The sequence below is a fragment of the Saccostrea cucullata genome, unplaced genomic scaffold (genome assembly GCF_032062105.1).
Source record: "Saccostrea cucullata isolate Sc308-1 unplaced genomic scaffold, CSIRO_AGI_Scuc_v1 ctg8, whole genome shotgun sequence".
Taxonomy (NCBI): Eukaryota; Metazoa; Mollusca; class Bivalvia; order Ostreida; family Ostreidae; genus Saccostrea; species Saccostrea cuccullata.
The window spans coordinates 810719-833346 of NW_026940997.1; the positions used below are offsets into that span (position 1 = coordinate 810719).

The 22628-nt window shown below is 33.6% G+C and overlaps 2 protein-coding genes across 2 annotated transcripts in view; one reads left to right on the top strand and one right to left on the bottom strand.

Annotated features, from left to right (window-relative positions):
* Window positions 1-102: 102 nt before the first annotated feature.
* On the bottom strand, window positions 103-10994 carry LOC134256856 (N-acetylgalactosaminyltransferase 7-like). Its single transcript, XM_062739529.1, has 13 exons — window positions 10847-10994; window positions 10199-10359; window positions 9749-9950; window positions 8744-8882; window positions 8330-8496; window positions 7833-8040; window positions 6699-6872; window positions 6299-6416; window positions 5148-5267; window positions 4656-4877; window positions 4250-4351; window positions 3829-3954; window positions 103-3459 (listed from the first exon to the last, which is right to left on the bottom strand). Exons 2-13 carry the CDS (start codon window positions 10340-10342, stop codon window positions 3322-3324), a joined length of 1860 nt encoding a protein of 619 aa, XP_062595513.1. The 5' UTR covers window positions 10343-10359; window positions 10847-10994; the 3' UTR covers window positions 103-3321.
* A 2336-nt stretch (window positions 10995-13330) lies between these two features.
* The window catches only part of LOC134256853 (uncharacterized), a 28380-nt gene continuing 19082 nt past the window's right edge, over window positions 13331-22628 (top strand). Inside the window, exon 1 of the mRNA XM_062739521.1 lies at window positions 13331-13545. The gene's annotated coding sequence lies outside the window, so the exon portion shown is untranslated. The remainder of the gene's footprint in view (window positions 13546-22628) is intronic.

The window sequence follows — 22628 nt, forward strand, 5'->3', positions numbered from 1 at the left end:
TTACATTTGTTGATGAAATTTTGTTGTAGTGAATTACAACTTGAAAATTTAAAGCCAATCAGAAATATCTGTTTGAAAATTCTGTTTCAAAAACACATGGTACCCTTTTGAATTCTTTTATTTTTCAACAAAAGCTACAATGTAACTATACATTCAAATCTGTCAAATAAATACATGTATAATTAGTTAATAGCGAGTGCAGCGATCGTCGCAAAGTGACGCTCGTCACTGCGAGCCCTAACGACACCACCTGGGCGAAGAGAAAATTCGGACTAGTGCACATTTAGAAATTTTTCCACAGTAATTTGGACCCACAATTCATCTTTTCGTAAAGCTACACTCTCGCGAGAATAACAACAAAAGTTCAGCAAAAAATACAAACTTGCTTTGATTTAACTGATATATTGCAGAAAAATGGCAAATAAAACGTTCTTCATTAAACAGCACTGCTCAGACTTCATTTTGGTAATGCAACTTACACACAACGTCCTGTGACGTCAAGTCTAGATGTTCCAAATGTCACATTCTTTTCGATGAGCCAGATCTGAATTAAAACTGGATAAATGTCTGCACTCGCCCCAACGGTCGCACCATCAACATATTAAATTAAAGAAAAATATCTCAAAAAATTGGTGCATATATATGTACCTCATATATGCCATTTAGATGTGTTTTATACATATTTAAGACAAAAATCAATTTCTGATTTAACTTATGATTACCATAGAAGAAAAGAATTTTATATACATGTAATTTGAAAAGTCAATTTCAAAATAAGATATCTGTACCATCAGAATCATAAAAAATAAATATAGAAATTCTGTGAATTACTTTAAAAATTTTATCTTAAAAGATCAACTTGCATGCATGATTAAAAGATGAGTTGGAGATACAATGCACCAAGAAAATACTGTTTTGCGTGTCACTTTTTTAATCTAAAGAGAGAACAGAAATACTGATAAATTGTCCATGCAATATTAAGAACAAAATACAGCTTATTACAGAAAGATTAACTAAATATCCTTTTTACAGCTGACTTGTTAAGACAGTGAAAAAAATGTTATAAAATGAAAACTTTATTGACATCACAATTCATTTTACACCATCAAAAATCTATCTAACTGTAGAAATTATGAAAAATTCATATTAAATATGAAAATAATTAACCCATAATTAAAAAAAAAACTTTAGTATGTACAAACACCCATTTATGTATATATTTATCCCATTTTTCAAACAATAACCACATTGTGTATGTACATTATCACATCATTTTAATGGTAATAACCTGCCCAGCAGAATTTTATTTTATGAATCAACAAACATGAATTTCGAGTCAAGGTATGACCCACAAATTGAGTTCTATTTGCCGAGGGAGCCGATTAACCTCTGAATCTTCACAGAATTTCTGGAGGGAAACACTGAATTCAACTTGGTACAGCATCTCTCTACATTTGCCTGGTCTTGTACATCTTTTAAATCAAGTGAGAAAGCAATCTAACCTGGTTTTATTAGGTAAACCTACAGTACTTAAAGTTTCCATGATGTCTTTTTTCTTGTTGCAATTTTTTTTTTAACCTAATAATCTTTCATCTTAAGACATGCATGCAAAGAATAAATGGGTTTACAGTTACTTAAATGTGATTACAGTTACTGTTTTAGACATGCATATATTAAAACAGGTTTTCCTGTAGAACAACAAAAAAATGGCAAGAACTATAGTCATTGCCAGATAGTGGTGTAGTGAATTGACTAGAATGACCATATGACCAGCGAAATGTAAAGTTTCAAAGCCAAATATATTTTTTCTAGATATAAAGAAAAAAATTTTTAATAGGTAAATTACGGAGCACAATTTTATCGTTCAATAAGAACCAGATTGTAAGGTCTTCAGTGAGGGAAAGACGGCAACTTTCAAGTTTTGTTAAGTTTGATATTTAGAGGCAAATACATACATGTATGTATTAGTTTAAAAACCTTTTCAATTGTGAAATATTAATGGAATTGAAATTAGGATTGGTTGAAATAAAAGATTCCACATAACTTCACATGACAATATTCATTTTTTTTTTTTATTTTAGAGTTTAGACCCTGGTTTTTAATTTTGAGAATACCTGGTAGTTTTTGTATATTTTACAAGTCTAGATTAAATGAGCCCTTTCAACCAGGTAAGTAAAAATTATAAAAATCCTGAAGATATTCAAATATAAAAGATGTCCATATTTTAAATGTTGTTCAATTAAGATAAAAAATAATAGAATTATCTAAGAGGAATTCACCATATACATGTAGGTATACAAGAGCCAAGACACAACATTCTATACAATGGTTTAACAAAGTTGTTTTTATCAGCAATTAAATGTTTAAGTACTAGAAGCATGCATTCAATGGCAAATATAAAATGTACAATGTATATACATGTATCAAAATGTCATTTGATTTGGAATACTAAAGGAAACTTAGAATAAATGTAAGCAATTAAAAAAAATCTGCTTCTGGTCTAAATAAAGCACTTGACCTTAAACAAATTATCCAAAAAAGAAAAAAAACTAGTGATGTGCATGTATAAATTCACAAAAAGGGCACTTCTTAAATAAAAATACATATATGACAAAGAAAGCTCCCAACAGAAAATGGAGTTATACCCCTTTTAAAATTAATATTGGTCTCAGATCTCTCTGATGTAAAGCTGTTTTTTAATCTTAAAATAGCTTACCTGGAAAAACCCCACTTTACACACTATATATTTTTTATATTTTTAATCTAAAACTAAAAATATAAATGTGAGAACAGAGTATATCAGATGTTTCTGTCATGGTTTGTGGAATGCACATTGTATGTTGATTGCATGCAGTTTAGCCACACAATATACATATACTGGAAACAATGTTTTATTTGCAAAAATAAAATTTTAAAAAATGTCATTTTTAATAATAATACCAAGAACTTTCCAATATATTTTGATGAACTTTTGCATATGAGATATTTATCCTGCAACTACTTCTTGCATTGACCAAATAAAGGTTACATAATAAACCAAACCTATTATTCAGTCAACAAGAAATATGCATGAGAAAGATTCTCACAGGTAAATAAAATAACTTTGTTTTCTGTTTGACAGTACACATGATCCATTGCTGCAAGGTTGGACGTAATGTGCATACAAAACTGGTGGACAATTTATAGATCTTAAATTCTCTGTAACCACTCACACATTCACACATCTATTCATCTATCTATGGACACACACCTTTCACAGTAAGTAGATATGGAATGTACATTGAGCACTGTGAAGATTGACTGGTCAATATCAGCTGTGTTTTATTTCTTCCAGGAGTACACTTCCGTGACCACCCAGCTCTGGGAGTCTCCCCCACCATTACACGGCTGAAGTGTCAGCTTCCCGTTTGTTCCATCCAAACACTTGTTGTGATATGTATTCTTGATGACTCCACTTGCCTGTTCAAATAAATGTTGAGAACTATATATTGCAGGTTATTTTTTATACTCAAAACATTATTTCATTTGACAGCATTAACATTATTGTGTATAAGAAAAACTGAAATAAAATCAAGCTCACTGAAAATGTAAAATATTTCTTAAAGCAAAATCAAGGAATGAATTAGCTTCAACTTTTATCTGAAATATGCTAGTTCTTTATTTTTGAGAGAACAAAGTGAAACAAAAGGTACTTCAAAGTTAAGCATTCCCTGGCACAGGAATTTGATTCAAAGAACACATTTTTCACATAATAATTACATCTGTTATCAACAAAATCTAATTTAAAAAATCTATAAACAACTTACATGTAAATGACCATTAACTTACCTCGTCGTAGTCCCAGGGTCCCGTGGGCTGCACCTCACAGTAGGCCACATGGAGAGTGTTTCCATTGGGGGACTCGATACATCTTTCACCAACTCCTATCTGGCCTTTTGTATTTATTCTAAAAAGCTGAATCAAGGAATACACTCCATTAGTAAATGTATCACTAAATAAGATAATTATCTGTTCATTTTCCAGTACTTTTAGAGACCATTATATTTCCAGTTTTGTATAAATAATGTTCCTGTATACTCTTTATTCCCTTAAATACCTTTGAATTAGGACATGGAAATTTTTTTAGGGTTTTAAAACCCTAACAAAATTAACACAATCTTGCCATGTATATTTTTTCCTTGTTTTAAATTGATTCCATAGATCTACTGACTCATCCCTCTAACTGACTTTTCAGTCACCCCAAACTTACTTGACTACCCCCAAAGTGATGACAGTAGCTGAGACCAATTGCCCCTCCCCCAACTGCTTGACCCATTGTGTCCATACAAGAGGAGCCTTTTCTCAGTTTTACCTGTAAAAGTAAAGCACCATTCCATACTTCATTATGAACTATTTAAAAGTGATATTCAAAAAAATCTTAGACTCACAAATAATAACATCAAAATTTAAACATACATGGATGTTAGTCATGACAGTACATGAGACACTAAAATATCACTCCCTCTAAAATGACTTTACATGCAGTATTCAAATGAAAATAATATTCTTATTGCAAATATTTACATGGACAAAACACACACATAAAAAATAAGACATACATTTCTATGATAACACAAAATTTAATAATCAAAAAAGGATCTGTTGATTAGACCTACCTCTCCCCATGCTTTATTAGGAGGAAGTTTGGGGAATCTTTCATAAACTTCATAAGCCACATTCTCCATGAACCACTTGAAGTCTTTACACTTATGCTCCTCTTTAAACTTGAGCTGCTGAGAGATGTCTCCTATAGGATACCCCCTTACTCCGGGCTCTCTGGTGTAGAAGAATTCCTTGTGCTCCCTGTCTAACCAAACCTCCACCACACGCATGTAATTCTGTAGTCAGAACAAAAGGTATACAATATTGCTTAGTGTGATTCACATTATAAACTAGAATTCAAACATATTTATAATGAAGAGCCAAGGGAGGACAACTTAGCTTTGTTATGAACAAATTTTGTTATATCTAAAATGTTCCAATACATTTTAAAGCCACATACTAGGGAATAAAATTCCCTTTGCTGTAAGAATCAATTTATTTGAAGTTTATTTTATTGTATTATTCTACAAAGACATAAGTAGACATGCAAAGATTTCAACACTTACCAAACTGATAACTGGGATTTTGACATCAATTTTTCCAAATCCATAAGGCATGTGGTTTCTGTAAACGTGGCCAACCCTAGAACAAGGCACCCATTCAATGCTTCCTCCACATTGCCAGATCTGTAAATCGCACATTCAGATAATGTTTAATTTTATATTACTTTTATCCAAGAAATTAAGTTTTGTGGATCTGTAAGAATAACTTTGTCCATCTGTCTGTCTGTCTGAGCAATCTTGCCTAGACTATAACTTTGTAGTAGGAAATAATAGAAGCTTATACTTGGTACAAAAATTTTGTGACCTAAAGGTGGCTTAAATCATTTTGGCAAAAAAAGTATAAATCATTGTTCAGGTTATATCTTTGTAATGGAGAATTATTGAAGCTTAAACATGGTCCAAATATTGTGAAGATCTTGGGATGATACAATGACATTCCTGCAAAGTTCATAGTCACTGGTAAATAAATAATTTTATCAGAAGGTGAAGCTTCAAAAAATTATTTGTGAGCTAAAAGTGTGACTTAACTGTCACCCAAGGACATCATAACAATCCTAAGGTAAATTGTGGAAAAGGTGTAAAATTCATATTGTGTCGATAGTTTTTAATGGAGAAACATCGGATGTCTATACATGTATTCAATACATGTATATTCCCCCTTCCCAGGTTGAAAAGCAGGGAGTTAGAGTAATGGGGATGTCTATCCATCCTTTGTTCTTTGCGGTATCTATCTCTTTTCTGCAACTCCTTTTATATCCCTGAATGAAACTTAAACTTCAAAAGAATCTTTGTTACACAGTGCCATTGTGCATCTCCTATTTTACTTTTTGACCAGACACATATTTCAGGGTTCCCATAGCAAAAAATGGACACTGCCATTTTTCTATATTTTTGAGGGGTACCCATTTCTTATTGGCAGCTCCTCTTATACCATTGAATTAAACTTAATTATACTTTCACAGATTGTTTATAACATACCGGTAGTACCACTGTGACCTCCTAATTTACTTTTTGAACTGGCTCTTATTTCTGGACTCCCATAGCAAAACATGGGCTTTTCCATTATAATCATGTTGGAGGCAGGGGGTGTGGGGTATCATTTTGTGAGCTTTTTTGTTTTTACTTTAAAAAGGACACATGAATTTACAGCATACCTTGAATGAAAGTTCAAAATTTTCACCACCCCAGATTTTCAGTCCTGGGTCATAAGCACCCAACTCAAAAAAGTATTTACGATCCATAGCAAACAGCCCTCCAGCATGTGTAGGTGACCTATGTAAAAATACATCGTTAATATATCTAAATAGTTGATGAAGCTGTAAACAAATTAATTAATTGTCTGAGACTTGGTTTGGGAATTATGAATTTGTGATATTTAAACTCTATAAATTACTATGAAATTTAATAAATAATGTAAACAAATTCAATGACTAAGACTTGGATTGGACATTATGAAGTTGTGATATTTAAACTCTATAGAATTCAATGAAATTTAATAAATAATCATTGTATGGATTCGTCCAAACATGCCCCACAGTTGAGGGAGAGGCTTACTTGTAGGGTGCACTGTTGTGTTCTCTGGTTCTAAGCTCCCTCTCTGGGACCACACTCTCTTTGTACAGAAATCCCCATTCAAATATTCCTCTATGATGTTGAGCACCATACACTGGGTGGTAGCGGAAATTATCCCAGTCTATTCCATCAATGGTGGGAACAGCCATGATCGTCCTGAATGTCATAAGTTAAAAACCATTTTGTTCAGAGAGAAAAAAAATGCCATTTTCTTCAAATACACTGTATATGTGTATTTTGATTGTCTTTTCCATACAGCAATTAGTAAGATCAAGTTTCAAAAGTTAATTTACAAAAGTGTAACCCACTTACAGACAATTCATTAGTTTCAATATGTCTTATAAGCAAATTTAATCCCCAGAAATAACATAAATGTTTTCCAAGAAATTATGTTGACAATTTATTATTTGTTGTGTAAGAAAACCATTTTTCTTGTCTTGCTGTTCAAATTAAAAGTAAGCTGCAGATCTGTACCTCTCTGAAAAAATATATTGACAGACCGGAGAGCTACAGTGCCACCCATTGTAAAAACTGTATATTTATTACGCAGAAAAAGTTGCGCTTACTTCTTGGTTAATTCTTCCAAATTCATACCTCAATCGCTAAAAAGATAAATTTTTAAAAATTCCTTACTCTTCTATGAAATACTCTCATAGTTGACATCTGCACAAAGTGCGTTGGACCAAATTATCTTGCAAACCAAAATGGCAGTATAAATAGATGAAATTTTTTATGATCTTGATTTCAGTGCCAGGAGGGCTACTAACAACATTTATAAGGAATGTTTTGTTGTGGAAATAGTGAAAGAATATGTTAGGAACACACGGTTAGTAATATTTTGAGATGACAGTTTAAAAACATGTTGAAATGAATCAAGAAACTGCGCACTTTTTTGTGCGCTATAAATATACAGTTTTTTCAATGAGTGGCACTGTAGCTCTCCGGCCTGTCAATATATTTTTTCAGAGAGCTACAGTTCTGCAGCTAATTAAAAGTTAAATGTAAATATGTTTTTGCTAAAATATTTAATGGGGTTTGAATATTTGAGAAAATAAACATTTTCTTTGTTAATATATAAACAGAGAACCTAGATATGATAAGATGTCCATCACTTACCTGTCGTAACGGATTCTGGCTAACAGTGGAACCAGCCAGTTTCTATTACATTCACAGTGAGCATCCAAAAACACAATAACATCTCCAGTCGCTAACTCTGCTCCCCTTGTCCTGGTACCAATAAGACCGAGGCGTTCCGAGTTTCTGTACAGCTTTACCAGACCATTAAATTGTTTTATGTACTCATCAAGTTTTCCTTTCAAGTGCTCTGATAAAATGTACCGATAAAACTTTGTTCAAATGATTCCAACAAAATATATTTTAATTAAACTTTTCAATATTTAGACAATAAAAAAAAGGTCTTCATTAACTTTTAATTACTTTATATTGTCCAGCTAGTAATATATACAGACTGTACAGATATTCACAATATTTTCCACATCAACCAATTGTGATATATTGCTCATAACTGACAGATTTTTACCTTTAATTTTCTAAAATAAAACTTATTTGCTTAAGTTTTTCTTCATTAAATCAGATAGAGAGATGTGCATTACCTTTGTCACTGAAATCGTCCACCATGACGATCTCGTGAAGGTACTGTTTGGGTGACATTTCTATGACGCTGTGGACCGTTCTCATCAGAGTGGACCAGCCCTCGTTATGGAAGACCAGGATGACACTGGCTGAGGGAAGGTCCTCAGGGTAGTGCCAGTACTTACATCTGTTAAACACAGAGACGCTAACAAGGTCAGAGCCATACAGGTGTAAATTATTTCAACTGACTTAATTAAGTAGAAAAATAGCATGACTTCTTCCTCAAAAACTCCTCATGCAATTTTAAAAAAGCTGTCAGATGTCAAACTGTTAATGCACAAATTTGAGATCACATTTTATTGCCCAAAATCTTTAATACCTGAGGAAAAATCAAGCAATCAAAATTCAATAAAAGTAAATCAATTTCAGCTTACTCATCTAGCCTGGTGTCAGGGATGGTTCTGGTCATTGAGATTTTGTCACTGTTAACCATGTTAAATCCAAATTCCCTGACAGATTTGTCTGCCCTTGACCTCTCTTCCATTCCAGTATATACTGCTTGCCCATTCTCACCTGAAAATTCAATACAACATCCTATATACTATATAGAAGTACATTTTTCTTCATGAGATTAATAAATGCTTAATTAGAATGTATAAACACAAAAATTCAGATGAAATTTGCCATAGTGTACTTTAATATAGTACAAATAAAAACATACAACTACAATCCAAAGAATCAGAGTAATTTTCAACCTACACATTAAACAGAAATCATGATTCTGTGGAATTATGACTCTTTGAAAGGAAAAATATTTTTACGGTATTTGAAAGAATGCTGCTTGAACTTAATTAGGTAAGATCAATAAAGCAAATATAATGGGTCGCCGGCTTGGGGCAGTGGTTAGAGCGTCTGCTCTAGAGTAGTGAAGTAAGTACCGAAGTCAATTCTTACGTTGTGGGTTTGAATCCCACTGTGAGACATGGAGACTGGTCTTTGGAATGAAACTGTATAAACCGAGGTCCTGTGTCACAGTAGGTGCTAGCATGAAAAAGACCCCTCATTGCTCAATTGTTGTAAGTGCTGAGTATACTGTAAACAGGATTACTTTCGCCCCGTGTTATTTTCGCCCTTTCACACTTGAAAACAATTTTTTCCCGTTTTAAATTCACCCAGCCATAGCTTTGTTTAAGAAATTATACTGTATTCTTTGAATTCGCCCTGTTTTAAATTTGCCCAAATGAGGATAGGGCGAAAGGGGCGAAAATAAAACGGGGGCGAAAATTTCCCTGTATACAGTAGTACAAAATTTGCCAATCTCCACCAGCAAGTCTCCAAATGAGTGAAAAATTCTTGAGTGGGACAGTTAACAACATACCCGTACAAACAAAACAAATCAAATGTAATGGTTATTCAATGATAAGACAATAAATACATACCTGGACCACTTTTACTTGGGTAATCTGGCTCAAAATTTCCCAGAACACCTGGTTTTACTACAGCTACTGGTCCGTGTGTCGGCTCGGCTATAGCCTCATCAGCTGGTAACTCAAACTTTCCTCCTTTCTGAGCTAAGACTGGATTTTCAACAACATTCTGGATGTTCTTCTGTTGCCTTTTCTTCTCTTGATACCTTGCAACCTACATGCATGGGGAGAAAAAAAATCAAAACTTGTGTTTACTCATACTAGGATTTACATATATTGTTTGGTGCAATTATAAGTGCATATGCACTTCTTTTTATTTGAAGGCCCTATTCATTAACATAATAGAAAACATTAATCTTTAAGTTTATTATTTTATAATGTTATTAATTGCAAACATGTTTGTACTTTTGTAATATTCAAATAAATTCATATAATGTTGGTTTATTAAAATCATGAATATACCCTGAGTTTTTTCTTGATCACTTCTGGACTTTCGTCATCAGCAGGACGCTCAAAGTGATGAATGATCAAGGGCACAACAATTATTAGTGTTATCACCACTATTCCCAACTTTAAAATTGCGTTTCTTCTGTATCTAAGCCTCATTGAATTTATGATGTGGTCTGAAAGAAAAAAACTTACAAATAAAAAAATATATATATTCAATTTTCCTAATATTTTCCATTATGTACATTTACATACATGTCTAATTTTGGTACATCTTGAACTTCATGAATTAATTATGAATATACAAAATAGATAATTTGGTTACACAACCTCAGGACCTTTTTCTCTGTGTTTACTATATGTTAGCTGTATATAGCCTCAAGCACCATGGATATTCATGTACTATTATTTTAATGCATATCTTATAAAAAATATTCTCATATAACACATAATACTCAAAGATATTTTATATTAAAATTACTCTTTGTATATTATATGATCTTTAACTGCTAAATAGATATACAGTATTCCAGAATAATTATAATGACAGGTGTTATGCTGAAAGAGTGAACGTCAACGTGGCCAATATATCGTATGCATAGATATGGGGAATATAATGAGGTCACACGTATGCTATGCAATAAAAATGTTTGAAATACACACCTTCACAGGAATGTTCTTTCCTTCAACTTGGATGGAATAAGTGGTATACTTGTAAAAATAGTTACAGTGCCAAAGAGGTTCTCATTAGATGTTTATGGGTTACTATTTGTTAAAAAGTTGAGATACGTCGGTGAATTCAAACCGGAAGTTTGAGCAGTAAAGTGATTATAAAGAGAAAACATGGACTCCACTTTTTCCCGAAATGATCAACATCGAGTTGTAAAGTTCTCGCATTCTCATAAAAAACATTTTAACATCATTTTATGTCTCTGGATCGAAAGATCCCGGGGTATATTGTTTTTGTCCTTCCTGTCTGTCTAGCTGTTTTTCTGTCTGTCTGTTGTCAACTTTAACCTAGCCCAGAACTATTGAGTTGGTGAGGCTATGGCTTTCATATTTTACAGGTATGACCTTTCTCTGGGTACCACATTTGACCTCTTGACCCTAGAGTTTGACCTACTTTTACAAAAAAAAAATACTACTCTTTAACCTTGGCCATACTTTTGAACAGTTGGAGCTAGGGCTTTCATATACTTCACAAGTGTAACCTTTCAGCTGGTATAAATGTTTGTGACCATTTGACGTTGACCTATGAGTTTGACCCACTTTTTAAATCTTTCACCTTGTTCATAACTTTTGAACAGTCAGAACTAGGGCTTTCATTTTTCACAGGTGTATTCCTTGTAACACAACCTTTGTTTTGGGTACCAACACTTTTGACCTTGACCTTTGGAGTTTGACATGCATTTGAGAGAATTCAACTCTCGCCATAAGCTGCCATACGGGGGCATCAGTGTTTCACAAACATATCTTGTAATGACATGAGATTAAGCTCCATAGATTGTATGATTTAAGCGGTCCAACATCTCATCGACAGGTCCAACATCGATCTCACTCAGATGTCCAACATCGATGGGTGTCAAAAAACAGGTCTTGTGAAATCGTGATGTTATTGAATTAATATAAATTTATTTGATTACATTCAGCAAAGGATAAAAATATGAGCCCATTCCTCGATCCCAAAAATACAACTTTTTTTATCCTCAGAAAGTTACAGAAACAGTTATTTAATCAAATAAAGCATATATTTCTATCAGAGGTTGCGCTCTATACAAAAGATTGAAAAAACAGCTTTTAAAATAAATGGAATTTTTAATCGATTTTTTGAAGCTATGAGGAAAATTACGTCAATTTTTTTTAATAGAAATGCAGTCACCAAGAGTCTAAAAGATAAAGTCAGAAAAGGTTTCGCTTTTTCAGAAATTCACAGGGAAAAAAGGCCCTACGTGAACCTTGTTCTTTCCATGCTTTAACCTTGGTCATTTCTTTCGAACACTAAATAGTGCTTCTAATGACATGTCCTTTTGACCCTGACGCACTTAAAAAAAAAAAAAACTTTAACCTTGGCCTTGACTTTTGAAGTGTTAGAACCATGACTTTCATATTTCACATGCAATTGTTTTGTGACAAGATATTCTTTAGACACCTACAATCTTGACCTTTTAACCTTGACATTCTTTTGCAAAACATTAACAGTTTGTCATAAATTTTGAACAGTTGGTGTTATGACTTTTATATTTCATATATGAATTTCTAATGACAAGGCCTTCTCCTGGTCCCTGGGTATCATTAATTTTGAATTAATTTTCAAAATTTTAATCCTCGGTCATAACTTTTGAAACCAGAATGGTCGGTGCTTGTGTTTTCATTTATTTCACAAGTAGGACGTTTTACCTTCTGATCTCGGAGTTTTACTTGCATTATATGAGACTTAAGCCTTCGCTAAAAAAAAATTGTCGAATGGGTGTCTAAAGTGTTTCACGGACACATCTTGTTTTCAAAGGAAACGATAATTTTTTTTTGACGTACGACGCATGGCCCTGTGGCGAATCTCAGTAATCTCGGTGGAGATTCTGGATAGGGATTTGGTCTTTGACGCCCACTGTGGGCGTCCATTGACCACGACCAAAGAATCTCCACCGAGATTGTGGCGAATAATATTGTTCCGAGGAGGCTGGGTTGGGGTGACAAAATTTAACGAGCTCTGTATAGTTAAATGAAATGCAGAAGGGTAATAATACAAGCTCCGCACTATATTTAATAGGATCGACAATCTAATTTTTTTCATTAAATTTTATAAAATAACGTATTATTGAGACAGTCGTTTTTCAGTGGGTGTGGGATTTGTGTATGGGCAGAGAGAGAGAGAGAGAGAGAGAGAGAGAGAGAGAGAGAGAGAGAGAGAGAGAGAGAGAGAGAGAGAGAGTAATAAATAGATATAGTTCGAATTTCAAGCCCCAAAAAGTCTCTTAGGGTTGGACATCTGAATATGACGTCATCTACATCAGCTGCAGTAATTGTAATGCATTCTTGCAAATTCTTGATTTCAAAGAGACCCATGGATACAGATTATTTTACAATTTATACTCGCATTTCTCACATTCACCCCAAAGGAAAAATCTCCCAACAAGTTAAATTGGGCCTTTTTGTCGGACTGAGCTGACCCCGTCAGGTCAACTGCAACGAGGCGTCTGCTGACGACTACATTCACGCGGATCTATTTTTAGCAGAATTTGGCTTTAACCAACAGGTGAGAGATCTAAACAGTTTCCGGAGATCTTCCTAGAGCTCCGCGAGGAATCTCACACCTGCTACTGAGCGCTAAACGACGTGTCCACGCTGTGATCTCCAGCAACCAGGTTAGTTATGTCATTCTGTAGTAGGCCTATACTTTATTGTCAGGATTTTCCTTTGAAAACTTTATCTAGCTATCTTTGATTTTTTCATATTTTGATTCTTTTGGTATGTGACACACAAAATAGACTTTTTAGGAAGGCGACATGGAGCATTATACATTGTGTAGGGTGGAGGCATTAAGAGGTACCTGAATGGGCAGGACAGTGCTGTACATTACTGTGAGTCAGAGTGTCAGTCATAGAAAATGCAGAATAAGATTTTGATGACAGAAAAATCATTTCTGAAAAGCATAAAATGGACATGCATTCCAACAGTCCAAAATATGCTTTGTGACATAATTCATAATTTATTGAACTTAATGATATATGATGATCAAATCACAATCCTCAAAATTATTTATTAACGTGAATCATATAAATAAAATTAATATTAAACAAATTAATTTGTTTTCCAATAGCTAAGGCATGTACATGAGAAGTTCCGATTTCATTCCACTCTGCAGTCATGCAGTAATTGTTTTAATCTGTTGGGAGTAAGAGGGTTAACAAGATTATCAGAAATGTGAGAGGGGAGGGGGCTTCAAATGGGGCCATCAAGGGAGATAAGTATAGAGTGATGGAAGGAGGAGCAGTAACTAACAGACTACCAACACTGATAGTAAGGCACATGCTAATTAACATGTATAAATACATGTTTAGCATGTGCCTTACTATCAGTTAAATTTAACAAAGGGAAACACTTTTAGTATACCGGTCCCTGTAAATATGGCGCTAAAATAGGTGCCGTCGAAGGCGATGTACAATATATAGATGATCGCGTGAGCGATCGACAAAAAATCAAAGTGTAATGCTCTTGAATTGTGAGATTTTTGTGAGAAATACATGGATTTAACAAATAATAGCTAATTACTAGTCATTGATTGATCGAATTGAGCATCAACATCAATTTGAAAGGAACAATACTCTGAATATGGACACTAGGAGGTCAGGATATCAAACTGCAGTTAACGGTAAGTCGCTTTTACAATAACTTGCCTAAACTCAGCGCTCAAAATTGGTCATGTTTCGACATTAGAGTTGATTCAACTGAACTTTCCATAAAACTTTCATGTTCTTTGTTAAACAAAAGTTTCATGAACTAAACCAAAGTGTAAGATGATATGTCAGCACGATTCGACATTGGGTTGATTCATGCAAGTTTTTGGTCAGAAAAGGCACTTATAGTAGTGCCTTTTGTATGCAAAAATCACATAAATTAGCCCAAAGTCAGGAAGATTACAGAGTAGATTTATAAAACAACCCCAATTTTAAAAACTATATAACCTAACCCTAATCACTCCATCGGATGCATTTTGTTGAAGCGAGTGGGAAATTGCGGTTTGTTTACGTTCAGCATAGCAACGGCAAGGGAAATAACTGCTCATGCACAATCGCGTGATTCTGGGGACCGGATACTAGAAACTTCCCGAAAAAGGCGCATCCAGGGCTGGTGTGCTGGTGTGCTTTCCCATTTGAAATTTTTGTATGGAAATTTTATGGGTCTATTATCCTACACAGCCACCTTACCCTCTGCCTTCTACTGAATCTTTTCTTTATTACATATTGCCATTGTGCACCTCCTATTTTACTTTTTGATTCGATACATATTTTTGGTTTCCCTCAGCAAAACATGGACACTTCCATTATATTCATATTGGAGGTGGGGGTATCATTTAGAGGGCTCATTGCTCACAGTACCTCTAGTTAGTTTTGATTTCACATACGTTCTTAAAAAAAAGTGAAAAAGAGCAAGAGCCATCTTATGCATAAATTGGCCCTGTACTTATATCAATTAATTAACTATCACCCTCTTTCCATTTTCATATATCAAAATAAAGTAGACACTTGATGCTTTCATGTTCTATAATGAAATTTTATTTTGAGAATCCAAATATTTGAAAACAGGCTTTGAGAAATTGAAATGTTCTTAAAATTTGCAGAAAATATACGTATTTGACTACCTTCAACAAAGAATTAAAATATGAGCACAGCCCACGATCCAAAAAAAAAAAATGTTTTTTGATCTTCAGAAATAGACCTTTCATTATGTATTGGCATATTTTGGATCAGAGGTTGTGCTCTAGGGCTGGGCAATAATATCGATATTTCAATATATTGCAATACAATGACAAAATGTATCGTATCGCAATACGATTTTGTAATATCGATATATTGGCAATATGCTAAGATTAAGGAATTTTGTCATTAAATATAAAAATGGACCTATGAAAGTTTGTTATTAAGCCAAACAGTATGACAGAAGTTGTTTTGTGGGAACATTTCAGAGCATAACTTTAATGAAATCAACAATTTTTTTTTTCAGTGTTGGTTACTTATCATAGTTATGTACATTCTGCATGTAAATTAAACTAAATATAGTAAGAAAATGTCATTTAAATTACATTGAAAATATTGCAATACATATCGCAATACAGTTACAAATATCGCAATATATCGCAATACGAAATCTCGGGTCAATACCCAGCCCTATTGTGCTCTATATGAAATATTGAAAAAACGCTTCAACTTTAGGTCATTTTCAAAGGAATTTACAGGATATGAGAAAAATGACGCATTTTATGACCGTCATAATGCATTGACTAGATGTGAAATTACGTCACAATTAATAGATACGTGGTCACCAACAGTCCAAGTGATAAATACTGCATTTGCAACCTAAACTGAGCGGTTTTGAATTTTCAGAAATTCTCAGGGCCAAATTAAGCCCAAAGTGGCTCTACCTCTTTTGTAAATTTAAATGTTACAGTTAAGTAAAAACAAGAAGAAAATATATCAGGGAAGAAATTTGACATTATTTAGTAGTAATTGATATTGCAAAATTGAAGAAAAAAAAAACATAATTTATATTTTCATCTTGTAATAATTCCTCTGGTTTTCTCAATTTACAGAGCACTGAATTTCTAGGTGACTGGAAATTTAGGCACTTATTATTGTGATTTTAACTTCTAAATTTCAAAAAGTTTAAATCTTAATTATTTTTAAAAATAGATAATTGCTATTGAAATTGTCAGAAGTATTTAAAAAATATAAAGAAATTCATAGTTTCTTTGCATTTGAACCATTGTACATAATTTCCAGAAAGTTTTACAAAAATTATCTATAGACAATTAATCTAACCTTGATCGACTTCTGGCTTCTAATACAAATATCTCAAACTGGATGCAAGATGTTAGAAGAATCAATATGGCTCTGAAATTAAAAAAACTGAACATTTTCCCTTCTTGGTGACCATGGCAACAATATTATTTCATTAACTTGGTCAATATTTATATAATGAATATACAACGTTAGTTCTATCAAATTAAAGTTTTTATAAAGGTGAAATATATTGTTTTGTTATTGTTTATGTTAAAGTTTTTCCAATGTAACATTTATTATTATAGTGAATATTGAGTGTTTTTCAGTATATGACCTGTATGGCATGCAGAATGTGTGCACACAATACAACTTACGTACATGTACAACAATCAATTTCAAATACTGTAGAAGTACTTTTTTCCGCATGGTCTTAATTTACGCTATGTACACGGTCACAAATTTTCCGCGGAAATTTGTCCAAGCGTACTTTATATAAATGTAAAGCATGTAGTGACAATCTAGAAAATCCGCGTAATTTTCTATCCGCAGATTAAACAGAAATTGAGATTCTGCGAAATTATGACCCCGCGGAAAAAGTATGTTTACAGTATTTCAGTATCATGCTTGACAGTGAACTATAGCATCAACAATAGGTTAATGCCTAAACGAGTGCTTTAAAAAAGAAAGTAATTGAGTCATCATTTATCCACCTTAACGTGTTAAAAAAAACTCTCCTCATACTCTTCTCATGCAGGCACATTACTTTTAACTGCTTGTATGGTAACTGCTAATAAGGTAACTGCTCATAATATGGTAACCGCTCATATGGTAACTGCTCATACATAGCTCAGTGACATAAAGAACAGGCATCAATAGTGATCTTTATGTACAAGAACAGTCCAATCTCATCAAGTACATGTAAAGCAAAATAAGAGTAGTGAAAAAATTATTATGCACATTACGACTATAATGCTTACTAAAAGTTTGAAGAAATGATAGCCAAAGTTTCACTGAATATCAGAATTTGTGTGCAGTGAGCTCTTGTTTACAAATGTGTAGGTAACGGGGTTGGTAGGGGAGGCTTAGTACCAAAAATTTCTTTTCAATAAACGTTTGTGTAGAATTTTTGACTCGTACTGATTGAGATAACCCACCCATTGCCAGTGGAGGGCTGCAAATTCAGTCCTGTTCTTATTCACTTATGGCAGGGATTCTTTTTCTGCACCCGTTCGATGAAGGGAGGGCATATTGCTTTGCTGTTGTCTTTCGTTGGTTTGTCTGTCAGATTCCACCATCAGTTTCCGTTCATTTTCTTCACAGAGGTTGCACATATTGAAATTAAATTTGGTATACAGATTTATCATAAAAATATTTTGTAGTTCAAGTTTTATTCTGGGTATGATTGGGCCATTTTGGACAGAGTTATGCCCTTTGGACTAAGAAAAATTCCAATTATTAACATTTTCCATTCATTTTCTTTGCAGAGGTTGCTTATATTGAAATCAAATTTGGTATACAGATTAATCATAAAAATATTCAAGTAAATTTATGTTTTGGGCATGATCGAGCCATTTTGGACAGAGTTATGCCCCTTGGACTTCCAAAAATTCCAATTACTTTGGGGGAGGTGGGCATACACCGTGGTAAGTGTATTACAAACATATCTTGTTATGTTAGGGCCTACTGTGACATGGGACGTCAGTTTGTATGTTCTCATCCAAAGGACTGGCCTCCATGTCCCTAAGTGGGACTAGAACCCACAATACAAGGATCAACTCCTTTCAATACTAAATTCTATCCATACTCAACTACATTACCTTTACTTGACTATACTGCAAGAAGAAGTGAGTGTGTTGGGGGCAACTGGCCTTTCAATGAATAGTTCTGTTTGGAAAAGAGAGGGGGAGGCAAGCTGGTCCCCCTCCCCCCAAAAATGCTGTGTGCCTGATAAGATATTCAATTTATTATCAATGTGCAGGTTGAACAAAGTCTCAATATATAAATGGATTCTAGAAGGAATGATTCTCATATTTGGAAAATCAATTATTAGGAAATTGAATTCATGGAAAAATGTCTAATGAGTTCTTTGCATGTGGGGAGTGGCCTGGTTCAGGTAAAATTCTTAAAAATTGGGCATAGATTTGTGGTCTGTGGTCAATCTTGTTATCTGCACCCCAAGACATAATCATAAGGAAGCCTTTAAATTCATTCTCCATTTTAAGGTGTTCTTATGCTATAAGGATCTTTAAAGGTACCTTTTTTTAAAAAAAATTGCAACATGCAACTTGAATATTCTTTAAAAATTGTGGTTTTTGGTATTGTCTTTGATTTGAGGGAGTGCACATTGGGGTATTGGGACAGATTTTATTGGAGATGATAAATTCACTTGAAGTCTACTGAAACGTTTGGTTTCCTTTGAACCTGTTACCAGCTACCAATTTAACAGTTGATAACCATCAAGCCAGGGAAGTTGGTTCATTTGTAAAGTGTCTCTGTGGTTTATTAAGAAATAAAACATTCGGCAGAGGATGCTAGTAACATTAAAACGTTTTATGTAAATAGTGAATCTTTTTCTCATTAGCTTTTTGATTATTGTGCCAAACCCCCCATTACACCCTTGACTAGTTACCATAAACAAGGGGACTGGCAAAGGATTCTGTAATGTAAAGACAATTGCAGATACATGTAGTTTGAGATTGTGTTATTTATTAGTAGCTGCATGTACAAAGGAAGAGCTGCATGATTTAGAACTGTTATATTAATTATGTATTTTTCTAAATTCTGTTAGCGATATCTGATTATCAAGAGTGTGTTTTTTTCTTTGGTAAATTAGAATGATTTCCCCAGTTACTCAGGTTGCCATATTAAAGTGCTTCCAGATTACAAGATCTGTTTGTCTGTCTGCTAATATAAGGTGCATTCAGAGAAACATACATGAATTTGTGGTCACACATGAGACTAGATTATTTATTTGCAGACCAGTATGGAGAAATTCTTGTAAACAAAGGAATTTATAAATATAAATGATCAATGGACTTTTATGTTGCTGCCTGTTTTTATCTTAAGGGACACAACTTTATATGTGAAGAACTTGGGCTAGTTCATATACTGATAAGGAAAATTTCATAGTGTAAAGGTATGTATAGAGTATAAAAATTATACAAAGCCATCTTTTCATTTGCAAGACATTTAAATCATTTTAAAGCCATTAAAACGTTGCCATCTGACAGGTATTAATAAAGTGATTAAATTCGGCATTACCATAACAGATCATGTGTCACATTTCATATCCCCGGAAAACTGACAGACTTGGGCAGTCTCCTCTCCCCGTTACACTGACTGATCATTTATAATTATCATCGAGACTTTTTTTGCTGTGTGTTAATGAACATGGAGGGTTTTATTAGATGCAGTAATTTCTGAAACATAAAACCATTAAATACCCTGTAAACATGGGTCATGGGAAAGGTTTTGTTATGCAGTGTTTGACACAAATCAGGGTTAAGTAATTCCGAAACATTATCCGCAAATCCTTATTTAAATATATATATAGCACTCTATCAGTTGAATTCATCAAAGCTATTGATGATTGTTGATTGAAATTTTTTCTCATAAATCATAAAAATTTCATTATTATACCTTTACACTTAATGTTAACTTTAAATATTATGGGAGGGATAATGGAATAGATTTTACTTTAATTGTCATAAAAGTCTGTCTTATCGGGAAGTGTATCTTTGACAGAAGATTAATTATCATTAGAATTCAAAATGGAGACCACCTATTTTGAACTATATAACTTTATCTAGTTATAGAATGCTAAAATTTAAGATTTTTCACATGTAACTTGAGAAAATAGAGAAAAATGCAAAGTAAGATTTTTTAAAAACACAACTCATAAATAGCCATATGCTATATAACCAAGGTGTAGTCAACTTGCGTGCCAAGTTATATTGAAATCAAATCAAAACTAGGAGGAGTAGTGTTTTTTTTTATTTTTTTATTAAATTTCTGTGAAATTCCTTAAAAACACTATTCCTCCTACAGTTTTGGCAGTATTGTAGATTCCTTATTAGCTCTACTGGTCAGAGACCAGAAGAGCTTATGCGATAGTAATGCGTCCGTCGTCCGTCCGTCTGTCTGTCTGTCTGTGTGTAAACAATTTTTCAAAATGCTACTCCTCCTACAGTTTTGGTCTGATTTCAATAAAACTTGGCACACAATTAGATTACACTAAGATACATAATTCTGTGCATCGGTTTTTGATTTCGATGAATGATGTTGCCATGGTTACTAAAAATATAAATTTCTGTGAAATTCTTTCAAAATGCTACTCTTCCTACAGTTTTGTTCGGATTTCAATATAACTTGGCAACACAAGTAGATTACACTAAGATACATAATTCTGTGCATCGGTTTTTGATTTCGATGAACGATGTTGCCATGGTTACTAAAAATAGAAATTTCTGTGAAATTCCTTTAAAACACTACTCCTCCTACAGTTTTGGTTTGATTTCAGTATAGCTTGGCACACAAGTAGACTACACTAAGATCAGGAGGAGTGGTGTTTTTTTTTATTTTTTTATTAAATTTCTGTGAAATTCCTTAAAAACACTACTCCTCCTACAGTTTTGGTTTGATTTCAATATAACTTGGCACACAAGTAGACTACACTAAGATGCATAACTCTGTGCATCGGTTTTTGATTTTGATTAATGATGTTGCCATGGTTACTAAAAATAGAAATTTTAGTAAAATTCTTTCAAAATGCAACACCTCTTACAGTTTTATTCCGATTTCCTACATTTTTTGAGTTTTATTGATTTGGCACATGTATAAAGCCCTTCGGGCACACAAGTACCAACCCGTTTTACACTAAGATCAAAAAATGATACCTTATTTATATTTACATTTGTGACTTGTTCATACTTTAAATTTTGATTGTTACTTTTAACGTGTGAAACATTATTTTTCAAACCCAATGGCATGTATGTAATCGACCCTTTATGACGTCACAGAGAAATTATGTCGAACGTTTATCCAAACGCACATCTATGACCTCTTGACCCCATACCTGTATTTATACAGTTATAAAAACGCTTGCTTTCAGCAGTGTTATATAAAGGAAAACATTTGCAAATGTAAATATTATAACTTAGCACACAAGTAGACTACACTAAGATACATAATTCTGTGCATCGGTTTTTATTTTGATGAGCTGCAAGGATCATTTTTCTATTTATTGCTGTTTTAAAGTTTCCCAACTGCTACTTTTCTCTTCCTGTGATTTAAATATAAACCAGTAGAGCTACAGTCTCAACAGAGACTTCTTTTTTTTTGTGAGTACTTATTATTGCGAATGGGCTCTTCGACATCAAATCGCAAGAAAATAATTCGCAAATGGACAGTTGATCAAAAGATTTTACATATATTTCAGCACCATAAAATAAAATCAAGGAATTTTATTTCCCGTTTGGTGCTTACGTGATAGTTAATGCAATGCATATGATTAGGAATCTATAGTACACAACTAGTGATAGATTATTAGTTTAGTGTAGGACCTTTTTTGTCACCATCTACTGCGACACGGGACCTCGGTCTCATCCATAGGACTGGTCTTCACGTCCCACACTGAGATTCGAACCCGTGACGTAAGGATCCACACCTTACTTTGCAACTCTAGAGCAGACACGCTAACCACTGTGCCTCAAAGGCGACCATGTTCAATTGCCAATGGCGAGGTAGCAGAGTTGGTGGAGCACCTGACTAGAGGTTCAAGGGGCTAGGGTTTTAATCTGCATTTTACTCCTCTCTCATTGAACAAATGCAAATAAAAAGTGATTATTGTTTAGGGATAAATTCTACTGTTAGTGACCTGAGTCCTCGGGACATATTCTTTATGGTCAATCCCCTGTACTTAAATCTGTTGTAAACTGATAATAGGAATC